This window comes from Papilio polytes, unplaced genomic scaffold, assembly GCF_000836215.1.
Source record: "Papilio polytes unplaced genomic scaffold, Ppol_1.0 DF822622.1, whole genome shotgun sequence".
Classification (NCBI taxonomy): Eukaryota; Metazoa; Arthropoda; class Insecta; order Lepidoptera; family Papilionidae; genus Papilio; species Papilio polytes.
The window spans coordinates 1,172,614-1,192,311 of NW_013526582.1; the positions used below are offsets into that span (position 1 = coordinate 1,172,614).

Consider the following 19,698-nt stretch of genomic DNA (forward strand, 5'->3'; position numbering starts at 1 on the left):
CTGAGTTCAATACATTTTTAAATAACTTTTTTATTTAATTTTCAGGATATGGAGACTTGCTGTTCACGGTTCACTGCAGCTGAAGGTGGTGCGAGACTGGCAGCGGTAGCCAGCATTAAGAATTCAATCATCACTGAACACTGCACATTTGTAGCTACGAGGCTGCTGCATGAAGATGCTTATAAGATTAGAGGGTGAGTACAGTTGAAAAGATTTACATTTACTCAATTATTATTATTATTATTATTTTGGGTGACACACTAGCAGCTAGTTAGCTGATGCGTGTGTGTTGTATAGCTCTGAGATTTTAAGATTGTCTAATCTATTTCTAAAAGCATTGACTGTTGGAGCCGCCACTACAGTATCTGGAAGCCTGTTCCATGCCGTTCAATGTTATATTGTTACAAACTAAAATATTTGACAACTAGCTGTTCCCGTGTGGCTTCATCCGCATGAAGTTATAAAAAGATATTTTATTGTTTACATTTGTTAAATTATCAATAGCAAATGACTTGACAAACCATGGCAACCTTGCTTCCTAGATGTTGGCAGCAACTTATGGTCTCTTTAACTCCCTAAGTATAATGGTGTTAAAATATATACTAAAGTGTGATGGAAGTATAGGGATTTTATTATAAAAAAGAATTATTGAAAAATATGCTGTCATTGCTGACATCTTACGCTGCAAAGAAGTGTATGTTTTATGCTTTATTATAGATTTTAGAATCACATGTGGTATTGATGATTTGACGGTGGAGGGACACATAGGAAGGGGAAATGTCCTCTTTATATGCATCTCCTCTGTCAATGAAGGGTAGGCAACGCAGCTGCAATTGCGGATGTTTATGGGCAGCGGTCCCTTTCCATTATGGTGGATTCAGGTGGCTGCTTGTCATTTGCCACATTATATTAAAAAAAAATCTATCAATAGGTAGTGAGATTATGTGAAAAATGTTTCAAGTGAATTGTCAACTTAGCTTACTCTATATTTTTTGAATCTCTTTGCTTAAACATAAATAAATTCTCATTCCAGATTGCTCAGTGAAGGTCGTCAACGGTCAGTATTCGTAACTCGAGCGTCACGTATCGCCTATGTCGCGTATGAACTAGGAATCCTAACTGATCTAGCGATAACTAAGGCTGTAGAGTATGAAGATGTGACAGACTGGAAGGTGCATTTAGAGGAGAAAGAAGTAAGTAAAAAAAAAATTCAATAGAAAATATGAAATATTTGCGTAAGATTCAACTCTGCAATTGCTGTTGTCTATGGGCAATAATCCCACAACTATTATGGTGAATTCAGGTGGCAGCTTGGTTAATTGCTAACTTATGATATAAAAAGAATCTATGAACAAACATTTTTCAATACATTTTCACAGTTTATTTGCATGAAATTATAAAAAATCTTTTTATTGTTTCCATTTGTCATATTCTCAATTGAAAATGTCAATATTACCATTACTATAACCTAGTTTCCTTAAGGAACATTAATGTTGGCAGCTTGTAGTTTATGGTCCCTTTTCCACATGATGGTTTTCTTCAATTTATTTACCCCTAAGTTTAATAGCGTGAAAATATATAGCCCATAGCGTGTCGTAAATATAGGGCTTTTCATTAAAGAATGAATTATTCAAAAATATGCTGTAATTGCTGATATCCTACACCACAAAGTAATATGTGTTTACCTTTTATTATATTAGTATAGTCATCATCACCAGCTCACTATATGTCCCCACCGAGGGGCTCAGAGCCTACCCTAATAAGGGGTGAATAGGCCATAGTCAACCACGCTGCACTGCGGGTTGACTTCACACATATCTTGGAATTTCTTCACAGATAACAGGCATCACGATGTTTTCCTTCACCGTAAGAACGTCGGGTAAATTATATACGTATGTAAATTCGAAAAATCGAAATTTAATTGTTTTTTTTTTATAACATGAGGTGGCAAACGAACAAGCGGCCATCTCAATCCGCCAAAATGGCGAAGCGACCGCTGCCCATAGACATCCGCAATTGCAGATGCGTTGCCTACCCTTATCCGACGGAGGAGGTGACGCACATAAAGAGGATATTTCCCCTTCCTATGCATATCCTCCACCGTAAAATCCACTTTCTCTTTCCATCCTCTTGTGAGAAAAGGGCGGTAAAAAAAAGGGACTAAAATTAGGCCTCCGGCACCACACTCATCAGACGAAACACGGAATTGCTTCCATTTGACGCCTGTCTTCTGTGTGGTCGTGGTATTACTGGGGGCGTGCCGGCCCTGCACTGCTAAGATGTTAAAGCGGGCACTACCACTGTTCAAGCTACCGCTGGTACAGCGGGATTCGAACCCAAGAACTGTAGATTACAAGTCAAGTGCTTAAACCACTGAGCCACCAACACTCTGTATAGAGTAATATAATATATATTAGTATAGAGAACAGATGTGAAATTATAGTTAACCACAATAGTATTTAGTTGTAATTTTTTTGTTCTAGGTGATAGTATGTACATCAAGAATATTAAAGTGTGTTCTAGAAGATGGCTACCTCAGTATGCGTGATATCAACGTATTAGTTATAGACAGTTGTCATTTGATATCTACCGATGATGATTTGAAATATGTGAGTATTGAATGTTGGTATTTATTAGAGTAGTGGCGCCAGGGGGCAAACTAGTTTTCCTAGTTTACTCCCAAAAGATCATTGCCCACTCCACAGATCTTCTACAGGCGAAACCGATGGTAGAATATACAATGTCTGTTGAATTTTTGGTTACAATGACCTCTATAAATGGACAGGCTATAAAACCTAGTAATTTATGTGATCACATTCGCTGTTGGTAAATGTTCAAAACTCGAACTAATAATAGAGATAAAATTAACTGTAAAATCAGCATATGTAAAATCAGAATCAAAAATATACATCTTTTCCAAACAATTACCTATCTTTTTATACAGATCAGTGATTTGTCTGATGGAATACAATGACCCCAAAAATCTCTTAAGCTACCTCCTCTTCTTATATGAAATGGATAGGACGTAGATGTATATTTGACAGAAGAGGGGACAAATAAGTAAGGGAAATATCCTCTTATGTGTATCCTTTCCTTGATTGAAGGCAACACATCTGCAAATTCCTTCCTATGGTAAATCATAGCCCTTTGCTAATAAATATGTTTTTTTATAGGTTATGCGTCTATACAAAGAGTGTACAGATAATAGGCCTAGATTACTAGCTCTTACGTATCCTATATTTACGTCCATAAATAATGAAAACGAGGCAACTAATATTAGAGAGAATAAGTCTGATTTGACACAAATAGATTCATCGAATATTCATAAAACTGTTCTTGTGAACGAAATAATTGAAATCACAGATATCGAAGAAACAGATTTAAAAGCAGAGAAAACAAACACGGATGATGAAAATAATGAAGTTGACAATTCTGTTATAGATAATACAAATGAAAGAGAGACTAACAATACCATAGATAAAATAAATAATGTTCAATTAAAAGATGAAATACTTATGGATGATGAAAAAATAGATTTGTTAGAAAAGGAAAGTACTAGAGAAAAAGATACAATATCAAGTACAGAGATAGAAAAAGGTATAAAAGAGAAATCAACGGAGAAAGAGGAAGTAAAAGATTTAGGTGTTTATAAGAATGTGGATGATTTTGAAATGTATGAAAAATTGGGATGGAAAATTGAAGAATTGGAGAAAGAGTTGAATTGCGAAATGGATTTAGCGGAAGATATTGATGGCGGGAAAAGGTAAGTGTTATAGAATACTAAGCTTTTTTATACTATCTATACTATTATAATAAAGCGTAAACACACACTTCTTTGTGGCCTAAGATGTCAGCAATTACAGCATACTTTTGAATAATTCTTTTTTTAATAAAAACCCTTGACTTACGTCACGCTTTAGGCTATATATTTTCACGCCAATAAAGTTAGGGGTAAACATTTTGGATAAAATCCCTAATGTGGGGAAGAGACCATAAGTTGCTGCCAACATCAAGAAAGCAAGGTTGTCAAGGTTTGTCATGTCATGTCAGCTTGTCATTTGCTATTGATAATTTGACAAATGTAAACAATGCACTAAAATTTTCATAATTTCATGCGGATTAAGCTGCACGGGAACAAATAGTATGTAATAAAATTGGATTGCCTGTTAGTAATATCAAATGAAAAATTCCAGATTTCCTGATGATGTATTTGCGTTGCTGATAACGAAAATCGCATTTAATTTTTTTTGTCTGTCCACAAGCCATGTTTGTTCCGTGTAATCTCTGAAACGGCTTGGCCGATTCAGAGGCCGACCGGACTTTCACTGAAGGGTAGCTGACATAGACGGGCACGCTATAGGTTATTTTTTCAATCTTAATAATGCGTGGACAAAGTCGAGGGCAACAGTTAATCTAAGATAAATTTCATCAAGATCCGTTCAGCAGTTCAGGCTACAAACAAACATCCATTTAATGTTTCCCATTTATGATTTCAGACTATCAACGACGATTTCAAAACCCAAAGAAGTTATAATAGAATACTCTAAACAAATTTCATTGGAGAATCTTCCAGAAGTTTACAAAGAACTGGATTTGTTCATGAGAAAAACAATACAAGACGGAATTGATTTTATAAATGAACATAGGTAAGTGGAAATAACTTAGAAATACCTAAAACTAAGATTAGTAAACTAGCTTTCGCCCGCGACTTTCGCGTGGAATTAAAAAGACAAAAGTACACTTCATGTTCCAGACTATCCTCTACATTTATACCAAATTTCATTGAAATCCATTCAGCCGTTTAGGTTACAAACTCTAACAAATATCCATCAATAACAGTGGTAGAACCCGCTTTAAAATGTTTGCACTGCAGGGCTCTCAGTAATACACACACAGAAAACAGGCGTGAAGTGAAAGCAATTCCGCGTACAGTCTGATGAGTGTGGTGCCGAAGCCCAATTTTACTCCCTTTCCCTTTCCACCCCTTTTTCTCATAAGAATAGGATGGGAAGGAAACGTGGATTTGGCAATGGAGGAGACGCATAGGAAGGGGAAATATCCTCTTTATGTGCGTCTCCTCCTCCGCCGATTAAGGGTAGGCAACGTATCCGCTATAGCGAATGTTTATGAGCAGCGGTTGTTTCACCATTTTGGTGGATTTAGGTGGCGGCTCGTTTGCCAACTCATGATATAAAAAAAAAACATTTGCATTTATAATATTAGTATGATTGGTAGGATTGTTCATTGTTTGAGAAAAAATTGTATCACATAGGTATCTTAACTATTATAGCCATTTGAATTTCGCCATTTTGGCGATGGTTTCAAACTTTGAAGAATTAACTGTCTATAACATAATCATAGCATAGCCTATCTATATGTAGAGTCCTACTGTTCCCTTATAGCTTCGTCCGCATGAAATTAAATTTGTCAAATTCTCAATTGCAAATGTCAAAATCACTGTTACCATAATAACCTTTCTTCCTTAATGTTGGCAGCTTATAGTTTATGCTCCCTTTCCCACATAAATGTTTTTCCAATTTATTTACCGTCTAAGTTTATAGTGTGAAAATATATAGCCTAAAGCGTGACGTAAGTGTAGGGCTTTTTATTAAAAGAAAGTATTATTCAAAAATATGGTGTAATTGCTGACATGTTAGGTAACAAAGAAGTGTGTGTTTACGCTTTATTATAATAGTATAGCTATAGATATACTAGCTGTTCCCGTGCGGCTTCATCCATATGAAATTATAAATTTATTTTTTTTCAAATTCTCAATTGCAAATGTCAAAATGCCAATTACCTTACTATGGCAACCTTGCTTCCTTGATGTTGGCAGCAACTTATGGTCTCTTTCCCACATTACGGCTTTATCCAAAATATTTACCCACAAGTTTGATAGCGTGAAAATATATAGTCTAAAGCGTGACGTAAGTGTAGGGTTTTTTTATTAAAAAAATAATTATTCAAAAATATGCTGCATTTGCTGACATCTTAGGCAACAAAGAAGTGTGTGTTTACGCTTTATTAAAATAGATCACTGTTTATATATATTTTTTTATAATTCCAGATACGATCCATCAGAAATATACGGAGATGAATTATATGAGGAATTTATCAATATACCGGACCCTACTAAAGAACCAAAGGAGATATTTGCTCAATTTTTATACATTTTGAATGAATTAGGTATGTTTTATAGATAAATTAATATAATCGTACTTAGCAATGTTAATTTAACCACTTTACTAGTCTGGGGTAGTACACGTACGATGTACTAAAAAGAAATGTTACTCGGCACTGTACTAAAAGTAACGTTACCGAACTTCTGTTAATCGGACATTTGGCACATTTAGTACAGTACACGATTTTAGTGTTCGCTTCTCCGTTGTTTGATTTGATTGGATATTTGTTAGATTGAAGCGTCCTTCTTCAATAAGAATCAAAAGTGGATAAAACTATTTATAATTTAAATTTATTTTAGCTAATAACATATGTTTGACACTGCTTAATATTTGATGTGAAGTAATCTATAACCCTCGTTATATTCTATTCATGTATTGTGTTTTCACAAATCTGAGTTACTAAAGGTACTAAAAGTGTGTACTAGTACATTATTCCAATTATATTAGTACGGTGCGCACTTGCAAATGTCCGATTAAGCACACGACTACTCCACTAGAGACTCGCCAGGCATGCGCGCCAATACACCAATCCATCTAATGACATTGACAGCTGTCAGTTAGAGATGTGACGTTTATGCTAATCTAGTGTTGTGCCAATTTCTACAGCGCGGTACTAATTTTCTTCTTAACAGTTATTTTTTATAAGCTTTAGTAAGGAAAACTTTCAATAAGTCCCCTCTGTCGATTAAATACGAATGTCTAGGGGATCATTCGCTATTTTGGCGAATTTATACGATGCTACAAAAATAATACTTTCAAAACTATCAGAATTACAATCAAATATACTTACAAAATAACATATATGGTAAATTATTGAAATTAACCGATTACTGAAACGTTTAAATATGTAATAGCGCTTTTACAATAACATTTTGACAGGTGTCAGATTGTAAGCAACACTTATGATGTGTACATTCGTTTCAGTAATCAACTATTATTGTGAAAAAAAGTGTCGTAAATATATTCTATCCCTCTACGTAGCATTACATGAGTGAGACAAAAATATCTCCTAGAGAAAGAAAAGGATAGCTATACATTGTAAGGTTGTATTCAAAGTTTTATTTGTCTAATTTCAGGTCCATATGCAGCCGATAAAGCGGCGTTCTCTTTACTCGCCAAATTAGAGAAATTAAAAATAAAAGTACCATATGAAAGACATTTTCTCTTATTATGCATGTGTACAACAATATTTATAAAGATACGAGGATATGTGGACAATGTTTTCTCAAAGTATACTTCAGATTGGGATAAAATTAAATTATTCTGCACACCGAAGGTTCTACGATTAGCTGAGATATTGGAACAATTTAAACCAAACGAAAGTGAACAAAAAGAATCAAACGATAGTCCGACAAATGATTGTATAAATGAAACGGATCATAAATTAAATGAAACGGCTGAAATAAATGAAATTAATCTAACAAGATATGACTCTGATTGTAAGAATGAATCAAATCAATCAACAAATGAAAATAGTCCTACAATAAATGAAAACGATCACAAAATAAATGAAACTGAACTAACAAGGGATGTAACTAATCTGACAATAAATGAAACTGATCATAAAATAAATGAAATTACAACAAAAACCAAACAAATGTTGAATGTTATAGAAAAATGTGATTTTAAAACTCTTGGTAATAAAATTGAAGATAAAGTGAATACTTATGAATCTAATTTAAAAGAAATAATACTTTTTAGTTCAAGTGATAAAAATTTAAACAATAAAAGTAATTTAAAAGTGAAAGTGGAGGAATATAAAAGTGTAAGGGGTAGGCAGAGGGTGAGGGGGAGGCCGAGGGTGTTGAAAAATAACTCTGTTAGGGTCCAATTGAACCAGAATCCGGATGCTTTGTGTGGGATTATGTTTTTAAGAGAACCTTTGATGGCGAAGATCTTGTTTATGATTATTGTGGTAAGAGAAATACGTACTTTTTCATAAACTAAAAATTGTTATACTGAAAAACCTATTGGTATAGGTTTTCAAGTGTGTGTGTGTTCTCGACTTTCCTCTACATATAAAATCATCGCAACTAAACTGAAACACAGTTTTTATAAATAGTTCAGGAGACAGCTTTACTAAATTTGTCAAAATATTCTTGTATAATAAGGAGTTTTTTTTTATCGAAATCTGTTCAGCAGTTTAGGATACAAACTAACAAACTTACATCCATCTAAACTTTTACATTTACTAATATTATAAATGTGAATGTTTGGATGTTTGTTATAATGTATACTAAACTGCTGAACAGATCTCGATAATAAACTCCTTATTAAACAAAAATATTTTGACAAATTTATTAAGACTCTGTCTCCTAAACTAGTTATAACAACTGTGTTTCTTTTTAGTTTCGATGATTTTCATACATGTAGAGGATAGTCCATAATACATCTGCTATTTACTCTTGTTTTTTAATCCACGTGGACGAAGTCACAGGCAAAAGCTAGTTAATAATATTAGTATGATTTTATGATTTTTTTTATAATAACAAAAGGTGGCAAACAAGCAAGCGGCCTGGAATCCGCCAAAATGGTGATGTGACTGACCATAGACGCAATAGCAAATGCGTTGCCTACCCTTAATCGACGGAGGAGACGCACATAAAGAGGATATTTCCCCTTCCTATGCGTCTCCACCGTCATATTCATGTTCTCTTCCCATCTTTCTCTTATAAGAAAAGGATGGAAAGGGAAAGGGACTAAAGTTGGGCCTCCGGCACCACACTCATCAGACTGCACGCGGAATTGCTTCCACTTCACGCCTGTCTGTGTAGTTGTGGTATTGCTGAGAGCCCTACAATGCGAAGATGTTAAAGCAGGCTCTACCACTGTTATCTATTTTTCAGGATATGTCTCGCTGTCGTCAGTCACTGAGTTACATCTGCGCTCAGTACTGCGCGGTGGAGGTCGCTGGGGAGCTGCAGGAATGCCAACGGCAAAGCAGAAAACAAGAAGATGTACTAAAGAAGTGAGTAAACAAACTTTGTAATACTAAATATGGGATTATTCCCAACCGTCACCCCGTTGTCCCTACGTGGGAATGAAAAGTTTCATCTGTCCCACCTTTTAGTCCTAATATCACCAATGAGGTGACAGATGGAACCATTAAGAAGTAAAGTGTTCTAACCGTCCCTCGTCGCAAAAGGTTAGTCGGATGACACTTTTTACTCTCATCTGTCCTTACGTGAGAATAAAAAGTTTCATCCGTCCCATCTTTTAGTTCCACTATCACCAATAACGTGACAGATGCAACTCTTAAGAAATTAAAGTTCCAACCGTCCCCTCTTCGCAAAATGTTAGTCGGATGACACTTTTACTCTCATCTGTACCAACGTGAGAATAAAAAGTTTCATCCGTCCCATCTTTTAGTTCCACTATTACCAATAACGTGACAGATGAAACTTTCAAGAAATAAAAAGTTCCAACGTCCCTCGTCGCAAATGGTGGGACGGATGAAACTTTATTTTCATCTGTTCCCACGCGGGGACAGCGAGATGGGAATAATCCTAAATATGTAGAAGATGATGGGTTAGTCCATCTATTCTCATTGAAATAAATCAAGTTTCCAATCGCCACATTATAAAAAAAATGTTTAAAAAAGTACATAACTTCAAAGGATGTTGGAATTTTGCATTCGGTAAAGATCGTACGGATTCGTTATATTCGCAAACATATACCATAGTTTAAATTTCGCGAGCCGCGTAAATGCGGGTAACCGGCATTTTTATATTCCAAGTGGGTAGATACGACCACTAGCGCGGGGCTGCGGAGAGTAGACAGAAAGTCGTGTGCAAGCAAAGCGAGTCGCTCGGTTAGTTCAAGTTCAAAGTTCATATGAAGTGGTTGCTTGTCCGATATTAATTTTATTAGCAAACGGGGTCTCTTTGTTCGGTTTCGCGTTTAAATAACGATGCAAGGCAGAATTACTGGCGTCTAACTTGACTCGATTGACACCGTAGGTTACCTGCAGGGTGAGGGCATTGCAGGTAAGTACCATCATCCCCTTTTTTTAATTATGCCCTCCATGCGTAGTATAAGTGTAGGTTTTGTATAGCACAATAGAGAGCATGGTTAGGTGACGCGTGTTTTATAACCGCGTGGTTATAATCAGGTTATAGCGGTTTTGGATATGTTATCGATTGGCAGAGTAATTACGTCGCACAATATAAATGTAGGTTTTCATGCGGTTCGTTTTATAAAATTTTATATTTTACGTTTTGTTAACATTATTAATACGGCGTTTAGGGTTCGGTTTAGCCTTTTTGTATAGTTTAGATTTAATGGAATGTTTTAACGGGGTTTGTGTGACGGTTTTTTCTAGTTTATTAAAGTGAGTGTTTTTCATTACGCTTTTTTATTCATTTATTTTATACTATATTTTATTACGGTTGATAATTTGATGTTTTTTGTTTGATTTCATTACGGTTGGTTTTTTAATTATGTTTTTTATTTCGGATTATTTCTATGTGGTGTTAGTTAGTGGAGCGTAATGATTTATCTACCCACTTTTAATTTTTCAACGGGCTATTCAGCAGAATTTCGGATGGCGTCGTTATTTTTCTACCTTCGTTTTTTTAACTTTTTTAATGATGGCCGACAAATATACCGCACGTATAGCAGTACTATGATGACTTGTCTATGGTTGTGAATACCTTTAGGCCGGATATGCGCAGGCTTTGTTGGCTAGATATCGAAGGTATTACAAAATTTGCGAAAGGCGGCATTATTCATCACCATCATCATCACCAGCTCACTATACTAATAAGGTGTGACTAGGCCATAGTCAACCATGCTGGTCAAGTGCGGGTTGGCTGACTTCACACATATCTTTGAATTTATTCGCCGATATGTGCAGGCATCACGATGTTTTCCTTCACAGTAAGAACGTCGGGTAAATTATGTACATATGAAAATTCGAAAAATCGAAATTCACATGTACATGGCGGGATTCGAACTCGAGACCTGTAGATTACAAGTCAAGTGTTCAGACCACTGAGCCACCGACGCTCGCGGCATTATCTTATAGACCGTGTATTTATTTTGACTGTTATCTTCCAGGTTCCGTATGCACGAATGTAATCTACTCCTAGCCACCCCAACTCTGGAAGAAGGGATTGATTTGCCTCGTTGCAATCTTGTTTTACGCTGGGATGTTCCACCTTCGTAAGTATAAACTTGCGTAGATTATAAAATAACTGTTTTTTTTTTATTATTTTTAATGTATTTTTTTTTGTAATTTAAGTCTTATGAACCATGATATTTGAAAACCATCAAATACTTACTATGGGGGTATCTCACACACACGCGAGCGAGAGGCACACTTTTCCCCTCTTAAATAAAAAATAATGCAAAATGGTGCCAATGTTACTCACTGATAACGTAGCTTTTTAATGGTGAAAGAATTCTTGTAATCGGCAAAGTAGTTTTTGAGTTATTTCAATACATACAAAAATCCGAACATCTTAGTATTCTATACTACTCTACTGAGCCGATTATAAAAATACTTTTACTATTCCAAAGGTAATTTATCTGTGTAACATGGGCTATATATATTTTTTTTATTTTATGCGAAGTCGCAAGGAATAGCTAGTATTGTATGAAAATAGACCGTCATGTACTGTCCTCATCTCGATGGCTGGGATTCCACAACCGTGCGGTTTTGAACTTTCAGCTGGTCGGTCCTCGGCGGTATTTCCAAACCAATACGACTTAGGGTCCTTCAAGAAGCGAGCCTCAAAGGCAACGCATCTGTAGTTCCTTTGGTGTTGTGGATGTATGAGCGCTCGTTCGCCCCCTTTTATTATAAAAAGAACGAGCTGTTGTCCGCGACTTCGTCCGCGTGGTATTAGAAAACATACGAACTATATAAATTACAAAAAGCTACGTATCCCTCGGGACCCGTACTTTTCTCTGGGATGAAGCTTATCCCATGTGTACTCCAGACTTTGTTTTATATCTGTGCCAAATTTCACTAAGATATGTTGAGCCGATGCAGAATGATCGAGTGAACATTAAAAAACTAAATTAATGAATCCCACGGGAACCGTAACTATTCCCTGGATAAAAAGTAGCCTATGTGTTCTTCCAGACTATGCTTTAAACCTGTGCCAAATTTCATGAAGATCCGTCCAGCCGTTTAGGCTACAAACGCTAACAAACATCCATCCATCCATCTAAACTTTCGCATTTATAATATTAGTAAGATTAGTAATGTAACTGTGAATATTAGGTATCGTTCTCACGCGCTGTGCCGCGGCCGGGCTCGGGCTCCGCGCTCCTCTCTCGCGCTGTTGGCGGAGTCTCCGCACCACAGCACCATGTTACTGCACCATCTCGCTATATACAGAGAACTTGATCAAGTAAGTAACATCAATTTTGATACATTTAGGGCCTGTCCCACTACTAGCTGATAGAGGCTCAGATAGCTTAAAAATAACGTCGAAAAAACTTTTCTGAAATCTTAAAATTTTTTTGTAAAAAAGATATTTAACAGTGGTAGAGCCCGCTTTAATATTTTTGCACTGCAGGGCACGCCCTAAGCAATACCACGACCACACAGACAGACGTGAAGTGGAAGCAATTCCGCGTACAGTCTGATAAGAGTGGTGCCGGTGGCCTCATTTAGTTCCTTTACCTTTCTTCCCTTTTATTAAGAGGAATGTATGGAAAGGAAAAGTGGATTTGACGGTGGAGACGCATAGGAAGGGGAAATGTCCTCTTTATGTGCGTCTCCGTCAATGAAGGGTAGGCAGCGCTGCAATTGCGGATGTTTATGTGCAGCGGTCGCTTTCCATTTCGGTGGATACAGGTCGCTTGCTAAAAAAATATAAATGATTTTCAGATAGTAACAAGGAAATGTGGTTGCGGTATTCAAGATGAGCCTACGAGTGAGGAAGAAAGTATAGCTGATGATTTCACAGCTATTATAAAAGCTTATACACCTATGGAATATAAAATAACACAAACAAACATAAACGAAACAACAGATGACAAAGAAATCAAACATAAAGAATCTAGAAATGAAATAAGTAATAATGAAACGGAACTAATAGAATCTATACAATTAGATAAGATTGAAGGTGAAAATGAAATAGAAAGAGACAAAGATATAACTGGAAGTAATGAAATGGAAGTAGAAATTGATTTAGAAAGAGATGGAGATACTACAAATGAAACAGAAAGAGATGTAAATACAAATGGAAATGGAATAATAAAAGATGCAATAGAATTAAATGAAATTAATAGTGAAAATAAAGAATGTGATATTGTAATGGGCAATGAAGTAAATAGGACAATAAAGAAAAGTGATTCCGATAGTATTGCGAGTGTTGATTTAAGTACAGCGATTGCACTTATTAACAGGTAAGTTAACCTGTTCTATACAAAATAATTTAAATCCCTTTCTCATTACCACCCTTTTCTTATAAGGAGAGGTTGGGAAGGGGAATTAGATTTGACGGTGGATGAAATGCATAGGAAGGGGAAATATCCTCTTTATGCACGTCTCCTCCGTCGTATAATGGTAGGCAACGCAATTGTAATTGTGGATGTCTATGGGTAGCGGTCGCTTCGCCATTTTGGCGGTTTCAGGTGGCCGCTTGCTCGTTTGCCACCTTATGTTATAAAAAAAAATACTAATATAATAAAGAGGAAAGATTTGTATTTTTGTATGTATTGAAATAACTCAAAAATTACTGGGGCCGATTTTAAAAATTCTTCCACTGTTAGAAAGGTAATTTATCTGTGAGTAACATAGGCTGTATTTTTTATTATTTTTATAATTTCACGCGTACGAAGTCACGAGCAAAAGCTAGTTATAGATATAACTTGGCTTTGTTTTTTTTTTATTAAAAATATTAGTAGATTTTAGTTGATTTACTAATATTTCCTTTAACTACTCCAACTAAGCTGTAAGCTTGTGCTAGGATATGGTTCACAGTCTAACGGCGGGATTCGAACCCTAGACCGTAAGATCGGTAGTCCGTACCTCAAACTATTAGGCTATTGGCGCTTAAAGTTATCCTCATTTAACTCCTAAAAGTCTTTTGTATTTGTATTCCATGCAGACGAAGTCGCGGGTTAAAGCTAGTAACAAATTAATGTTTGAGTCTTAAAGAATTATTTCTCAAAAAGACAATTTTTACATAACTTTACAGGATATTGCACTAATAATTACATAAATAATCGTCATTATTTTATACTAGCTTTCGACTGCGACTCCGTCCGCGTGCAATTAAAAAAAATTAAAGTGGTTAGCCTATGTGTTCTTCCAGACTATCCTCTACTATACCAAATTTCATCGAAATCCGTTCAGCAGTTTAGACTACAAACTCTAACAAACATCCATCCATCTATTCATCTAAACTTTCTCATCATACTAATCTTACTAATATTATAAATGCGAAAGTTTAGATGGATGTATGGATGGATGTTAGCATTTGTAGCCTAAACGGCTGAACGGATTTCGATTAAATTTGGCATAGATGTAGAGGATAGTCTGGAAGAACACATAGGCTAATCACTTTTTTTTTTATTCCACGAAGACGGAATCGCGGGCGAAAGCTAGTTTTTAACATTAGTATGATATTTTACACTGTTCTAAAATAAGTGTTATTATATTTTAGATATTGTGGTAAGTTACCATCGGACACTTTCACTCGCCTGGCCCCGCAGTGGTGGCTGGAGGAGGTGCAGCTGCCGGACAGAGAGGGCAACATGAAGAAGGCATATATCTGCACTCTTCGCTTACCTCTCAACTGCCCCGTCAAGTATAATATTGTGGTAAGTGTTATTTTGTACCACTTGTAAGGAAATTACGTTAATTGAAGTATGTAAAATGTTCAACTTTGTGTGTGAAATGTTACTTAGTTTTAATGTAGCTTTTTATTGGTAAAAAAATTTTTGAAATTGGTCAATTAGTTTTTGAATTATTTCAATACTAGCATCCGTATAAAATCATAAAAAATAATTTTATTGTTTACATTTGTCAAATTATTAATAGCAAATGTCAAAATAACATGACAAACCTTAGCAATCTTCCTTTCTTGATGTTGGCAACAACTTATGGTCTCTTTCCCACATTAGGGGTTTTATCCAAAATATTTACCCCTAAGTTTAATGGTGTGAAAATATATGGCCTAAAGCGTGACGTAAGTGTAGGGCCTTTTATTAAAGAAAGAATTATTCAAAAATATGGTGTAATTGCTGACATGTTAGGCAACAAAGTGTGTGTTTACGCTTTATTATAATAGTATAGATATACAAAAATACAAATCTTTATAATATCTTTATTATCTTACTAATATTATAAATGCGAAAGTTTAAATGGATGTTTGTTACTTTGTAGCCTAAACTGATGAACGGATTTCGATGTTATTTGGTATAGATGTAGTGGATAGTCTGGAAGAACACATAGGCTACTCTCTTTTTTTTTTTATTTTACACGGATGGAATTGCGGGCGATAGCTAGTTCTTAATAATAATAATAAATGTTGTGTTTTTTAGGGTCATCCGATGCCAACGCGTGTGTTAGCGCGCCGAATGGTGGCATTACAAGCTTGCAGGATATTGCACAAAAGTGGAGAACTTGACAACCAATTGATGCCCATTGGTGAGTATTTTTTACTATTTTTTTTATTTTATAATGTAGCAAACGAGCAAGCGGCTTGAATCCACCGAAATAACATCAGCACATAAACATCCGCAATTGCAACGCTGCCTACCCTTTATTGACGGAGGAGACGCACATAAAGAGGACATTTCCCCTTCCAATGCGTTTCCTCCACCGTCAAATCCACTTTTTTTTCCCATTCTCTCCTCTTAAGAAAAGGGCGGAAAGGAAAAGGAGCCAAAACTAGTCCTCTGACACCACACTCATCAGACTATACGCGGAATTGCTTCCACTTCACGCCTGTTTTCTATGTGGTCGTGGTATTGCTGGAGCGAGCCCTGCAGTGCGAACATGTTAAAGCGGGCTCAGCCACTAATATTATAAATGCGAAAGCTTAGATGGATGGATGTTTGTAGCTTAAACGGCTCGTTGGAATATGTCATATATGTTGAGGATAGTCTGAAAGAACACGTAGCCTTCGTGCTTTTTTCTTCAATTCCATACAGACGTTTCCCAAACATGATTTATTTACGTGGCTTGATGAAAATTCAATTTCAAAATTGTTTGCGTGTTAAGTCTGAGTTTGTTCAGCGTTATCTTCGTAATGGCTAAACTGGTTTTAATTGGATTTTAATAGGAATGTAGGTGAAGTTTGCAGGAATATTATAGATAACTTTTTAAATTCCACGCAAAGTCGCGGGCGACTGTTAGTATATCTATCAAACGTGTTTAATTGGTTTTTAAGTGTTGATTTAACTGAATTTTAGGTGTAGTTAGAAATAGTTGTGACGAGACGATGGGGTCATAAACCAGAAAGTGTTAAGAATGATTTTGGACCTACCTTTGTAGTAGGGGATGACTGAAGAATGTATGGATTGTGTGAAAGAGGATATGCTTAAGAAAGGAGTGGATTCAGATATGGCTGATAGAGATGTATGGAAGAGCACATACTGTGCCGACCCTCCCTAAGGGATAAGGGCGAGTAGATGATACACGTGTAGTTAGATATTGTAAATTAACAAGAACTGTATAATTTTCAGGGAAAGAAAACTTCAAAGCTGTAGAACTGGAGAGTACAAGCAGTAACTGTAATGGAATAGAACCTATGGACCCGAATGACTCTGCGCGACCTGGAACTACAAAACGACGCCAGTATTATTATAAACGGGTATGTGCGTTTATCATATACTTATATTATAAATGCAAAAGTTTAGATGGATGGATGGATGGATGTTTGTTACTTTGTAGCCTAAACAACTGAACGGATTTCGATGAAATTTAGTATAGATGTAGAGGATAGTCTGGAAGAATACATAGGCTACTTAGTTTTTTTTTTTTAATTCCACGTATCGGAGTTGCCGGTGCATACTAGTAAACTAATATATGAATGGACAATAAGAAAACAAGAAATATTTGTAGGAACAAAATATGTTTGAAATTTGTCTGTGTGTTTGTGTGAGTTAATCTCAAATATGGCTTATTTAATTATGTTGCGGTTTTCACTATTCTATGATTTATCAGTTTCGTTTGAAATTTCTTATATAAATGCGAAAGTTTAGATAGATGTTTGTTAGATTTTGTAGCCTAAACTGCTGGATGATTGTCATACATGTAGAGAATACTCATTTTTTAATTCCACACAGACGGAGTCATGGGATAAAGCTAGTCAGAACATAAATAACATAGTTTTAATACAGAATTTAGTTAATTTTGCCACATTTGAGCTGACTATATAAGAATTTGTTGCAGACAGCGGGCGCGTTCACTGACTGTCAGCCAGTTGTTGACGCAACTGATGAAGAGATTGACAACTCAGTTAACTATGACCCCTCCCAGAGACAGTCCACACCTGGTAAGTTATTACTAATATTATAAATGCGAAAGTTTAGATGGATGTTTGTTAGAGTTTGTAGCCTAAACAGCTGAAGAGATCTCGATGGAATTTGACATAGATGTAGAGGATAGTCTGGAAGAACACATAGGCTACTTGCTTTTTTTTATTACGCGCGGATGGAGCCGCTGGCATAAGTTAGTTATAAATATATTAATTGAATTTATACTTATGAGCTGTCGCAAACTTCATTAGCGCAAATTTGGAGCACCCGTTACCCCATTTTGACAGCACTATATTAAAAAAGTAGCCTATAATAGTCGGCTATGTCAGCTACCCTCCAGTGAAAGTCCGGTCGAAATCGCCCCAGCCGTTTCCGAGATTACCCGGAACAAATGCGGCTTGTGGACAGACAGACATTTTAATTTTTTTTTTTGTTATCAGTAACGCAAATACATCATATTTCCGAAACATTAGTTAGTTGCATATTTAACAATACTTTTTTCTCATATTTTTCACACAATATTTAAAACTAGCTGTTCCCGTGCGACTTCATTCGCATGAGATTATGAAAATTTTATTTTATTATTACATGTGTCAAATTATCAATAGCAAATGTCAAAATGATATTAAATGGCAAACCTTGGAAATCTTGCTTTCTTGATGTTGGCAGCAACTTATGGTCTCTTTCCCACATTAGAATTTTTATCGAAAATATTTACCCCTATGTTTAATGTCGTGAAAATATATATAGCCTAAAGCGTGATGTAATTGTAGGGTTTTTTTATTAAAAAAAGAATTATTCAAAAATACGCTGTAATTGCTAACATGTTAGGCAACAAAGAAGTGTGTTTACGCTTTATTATAATAGTATAGGTAAGTTTTGTCTGTAGGTGAGAAAAGGAACACCCTGTACGCGATAGACTCTCGCCTGTGGTGCGCGTTGCCGGAGCGCTACAACACGCGCGGGCGGCGGCTGCACGCGCCGCAGCACGCCGCGCAGGCGATAGGCATACTGATGGCCAGGCACCGGCCTGACAAGTCAGTATACCACACACATCATCAGCATCATAACAGTGGTAGAGCCCGCTTTAACATCTCCGCACTGCAGCCTCTCAGCAATACCACCACAGACAGGCGTCAAGTGGAAGCAATTCCGCGTACTGATGAGTGGTGACGGAGGACTCATTTTAGTCACTTTCTCTTTCCACCCTTTTCTTAAGAAAGGATGGGAAGGAAAAGTGGATTGGACGGTGGGGATGCATATGAAGGGGAAATGTCCTCTTTATGTGCGTCTCCGTCAATGAAGGGTAGACAGCGCATCTGCAATTACGGATATTTATGTCGCTTTCAATTTCGGTGGATTCAGGCCGCTTGCTCGTTTGACACATTATATTACATAAAAAAAAATATCATCATCATCATCCTACGCCCGTAGTGGAGCAACAGGTTTTTGTCCTCCATAACTCTATCATACGTCATCTCAGTCATCACTCCCTTCATCATATCACCTTTCACACATCTCTTTACGTATACCATCGGTAGGATGTGCACACTCATAACTACACATTGTATATAAATTCAATAGGTATTTTATATTTTTTAATACTGTTTAGTTAATTTTTTAAATTGGTTATGAAATGTTGTAGACATTACTTAATCTTTGCCAAGTTACCTTAGATACTCTATGCCCGGGCGTTTTATTTCAAGAATTTAGGTTATAATTTTGTAAAGTGTTTTATTACATGTCAATACACGTGGCATATAACTTGATAACTATAGTAAGGTATCGGTGAAGGAGTTTTTGTTCACGATTCCTTGTCTGTACGTTATTTGAAATATGTATCTGAAATAGGTGTTTAACCAACTAACTGTTCTGCAGTTTGTATTAAAAATTGTACAAAGACTTAATAAGTCATTGTATAATTTTTATTATTTGTGCTGCCACATCTCGTCCGACCACGAGTGCTGACAGAGGGCAGGACTAACTGGTACCCATCCCATTCCTCTGCCCCTCCGTGGCCCCGCCTTGTACGACCACGAGGGCTGTGAGTGGACATCCCTCAGCTCCCCCC

At 36.2% G+C, this 19,698-nt stretch overlaps 1 protein-coding gene across 3 annotated transcripts in view; it reads left to right on the top strand.

Moving 5' to 3' along the window:
- LOC106105943 (endoribonuclease Dcr-1) overlaps nucleotides 1-19,698 on the top strand; it is a 52,688-nt gene that overhangs the window by 7,114 nt on the left and 25,876 nt on the right. For all 3 annotated transcript variants that reach the window (XM_013286439.1, XM_013286438.1, XM_013286437.1), the window contains exons 2-17: nucleotides 46-194; nucleotides 1,034-1,193; nucleotides 2,484-2,609; nucleotides 3,174-3,763; nucleotides 4,497-4,646; nucleotides 6,068-6,186; nucleotides 7,259-8,097; nucleotides 9,029-9,150; nucleotides 11,241-11,345; nucleotides 12,412-12,541; nucleotides 13,024-13,544; nucleotides 14,807-14,963; nucleotides 15,687-15,792; nucleotides 16,833-16,960; nucleotides 17,542-17,644; nucleotides 18,517-18,664. In XM_013286439.1, coding sequence (XP_013141893.1) covers nucleotides 49-194; nucleotides 1,034-1,193; nucleotides 2,484-2,609; nucleotides 3,174-3,763; nucleotides 4,497-4,646; nucleotides 6,068-6,186; nucleotides 7,259-8,097; nucleotides 9,029-9,150; nucleotides 11,241-11,345; nucleotides 12,412-12,541; nucleotides 13,024-13,544; nucleotides 14,807-14,963; nucleotides 15,687-15,792; nucleotides 16,833-16,960; nucleotides 17,542-17,644; nucleotides 18,517-18,664 — 3,650 coding nt within the window. In that variant the 5' untranslated portion in view covers nucleotides 46-48. The remainder of the gene's footprint in view (nucleotides 1-45; nucleotides 195-1,033; nucleotides 1,194-2,483; nucleotides 2,610-3,173; nucleotides 3,764-4,496; nucleotides 4,647-6,067; nucleotides 6,187-7,258; nucleotides 8,098-9,028; nucleotides 9,151-11,240; nucleotides 11,346-12,411; nucleotides 12,542-13,023; nucleotides 13,545-14,806; nucleotides 14,964-15,686; nucleotides 15,793-16,832; nucleotides 16,961-17,541; nucleotides 17,645-18,516; nucleotides 18,665-19,698) is intronic.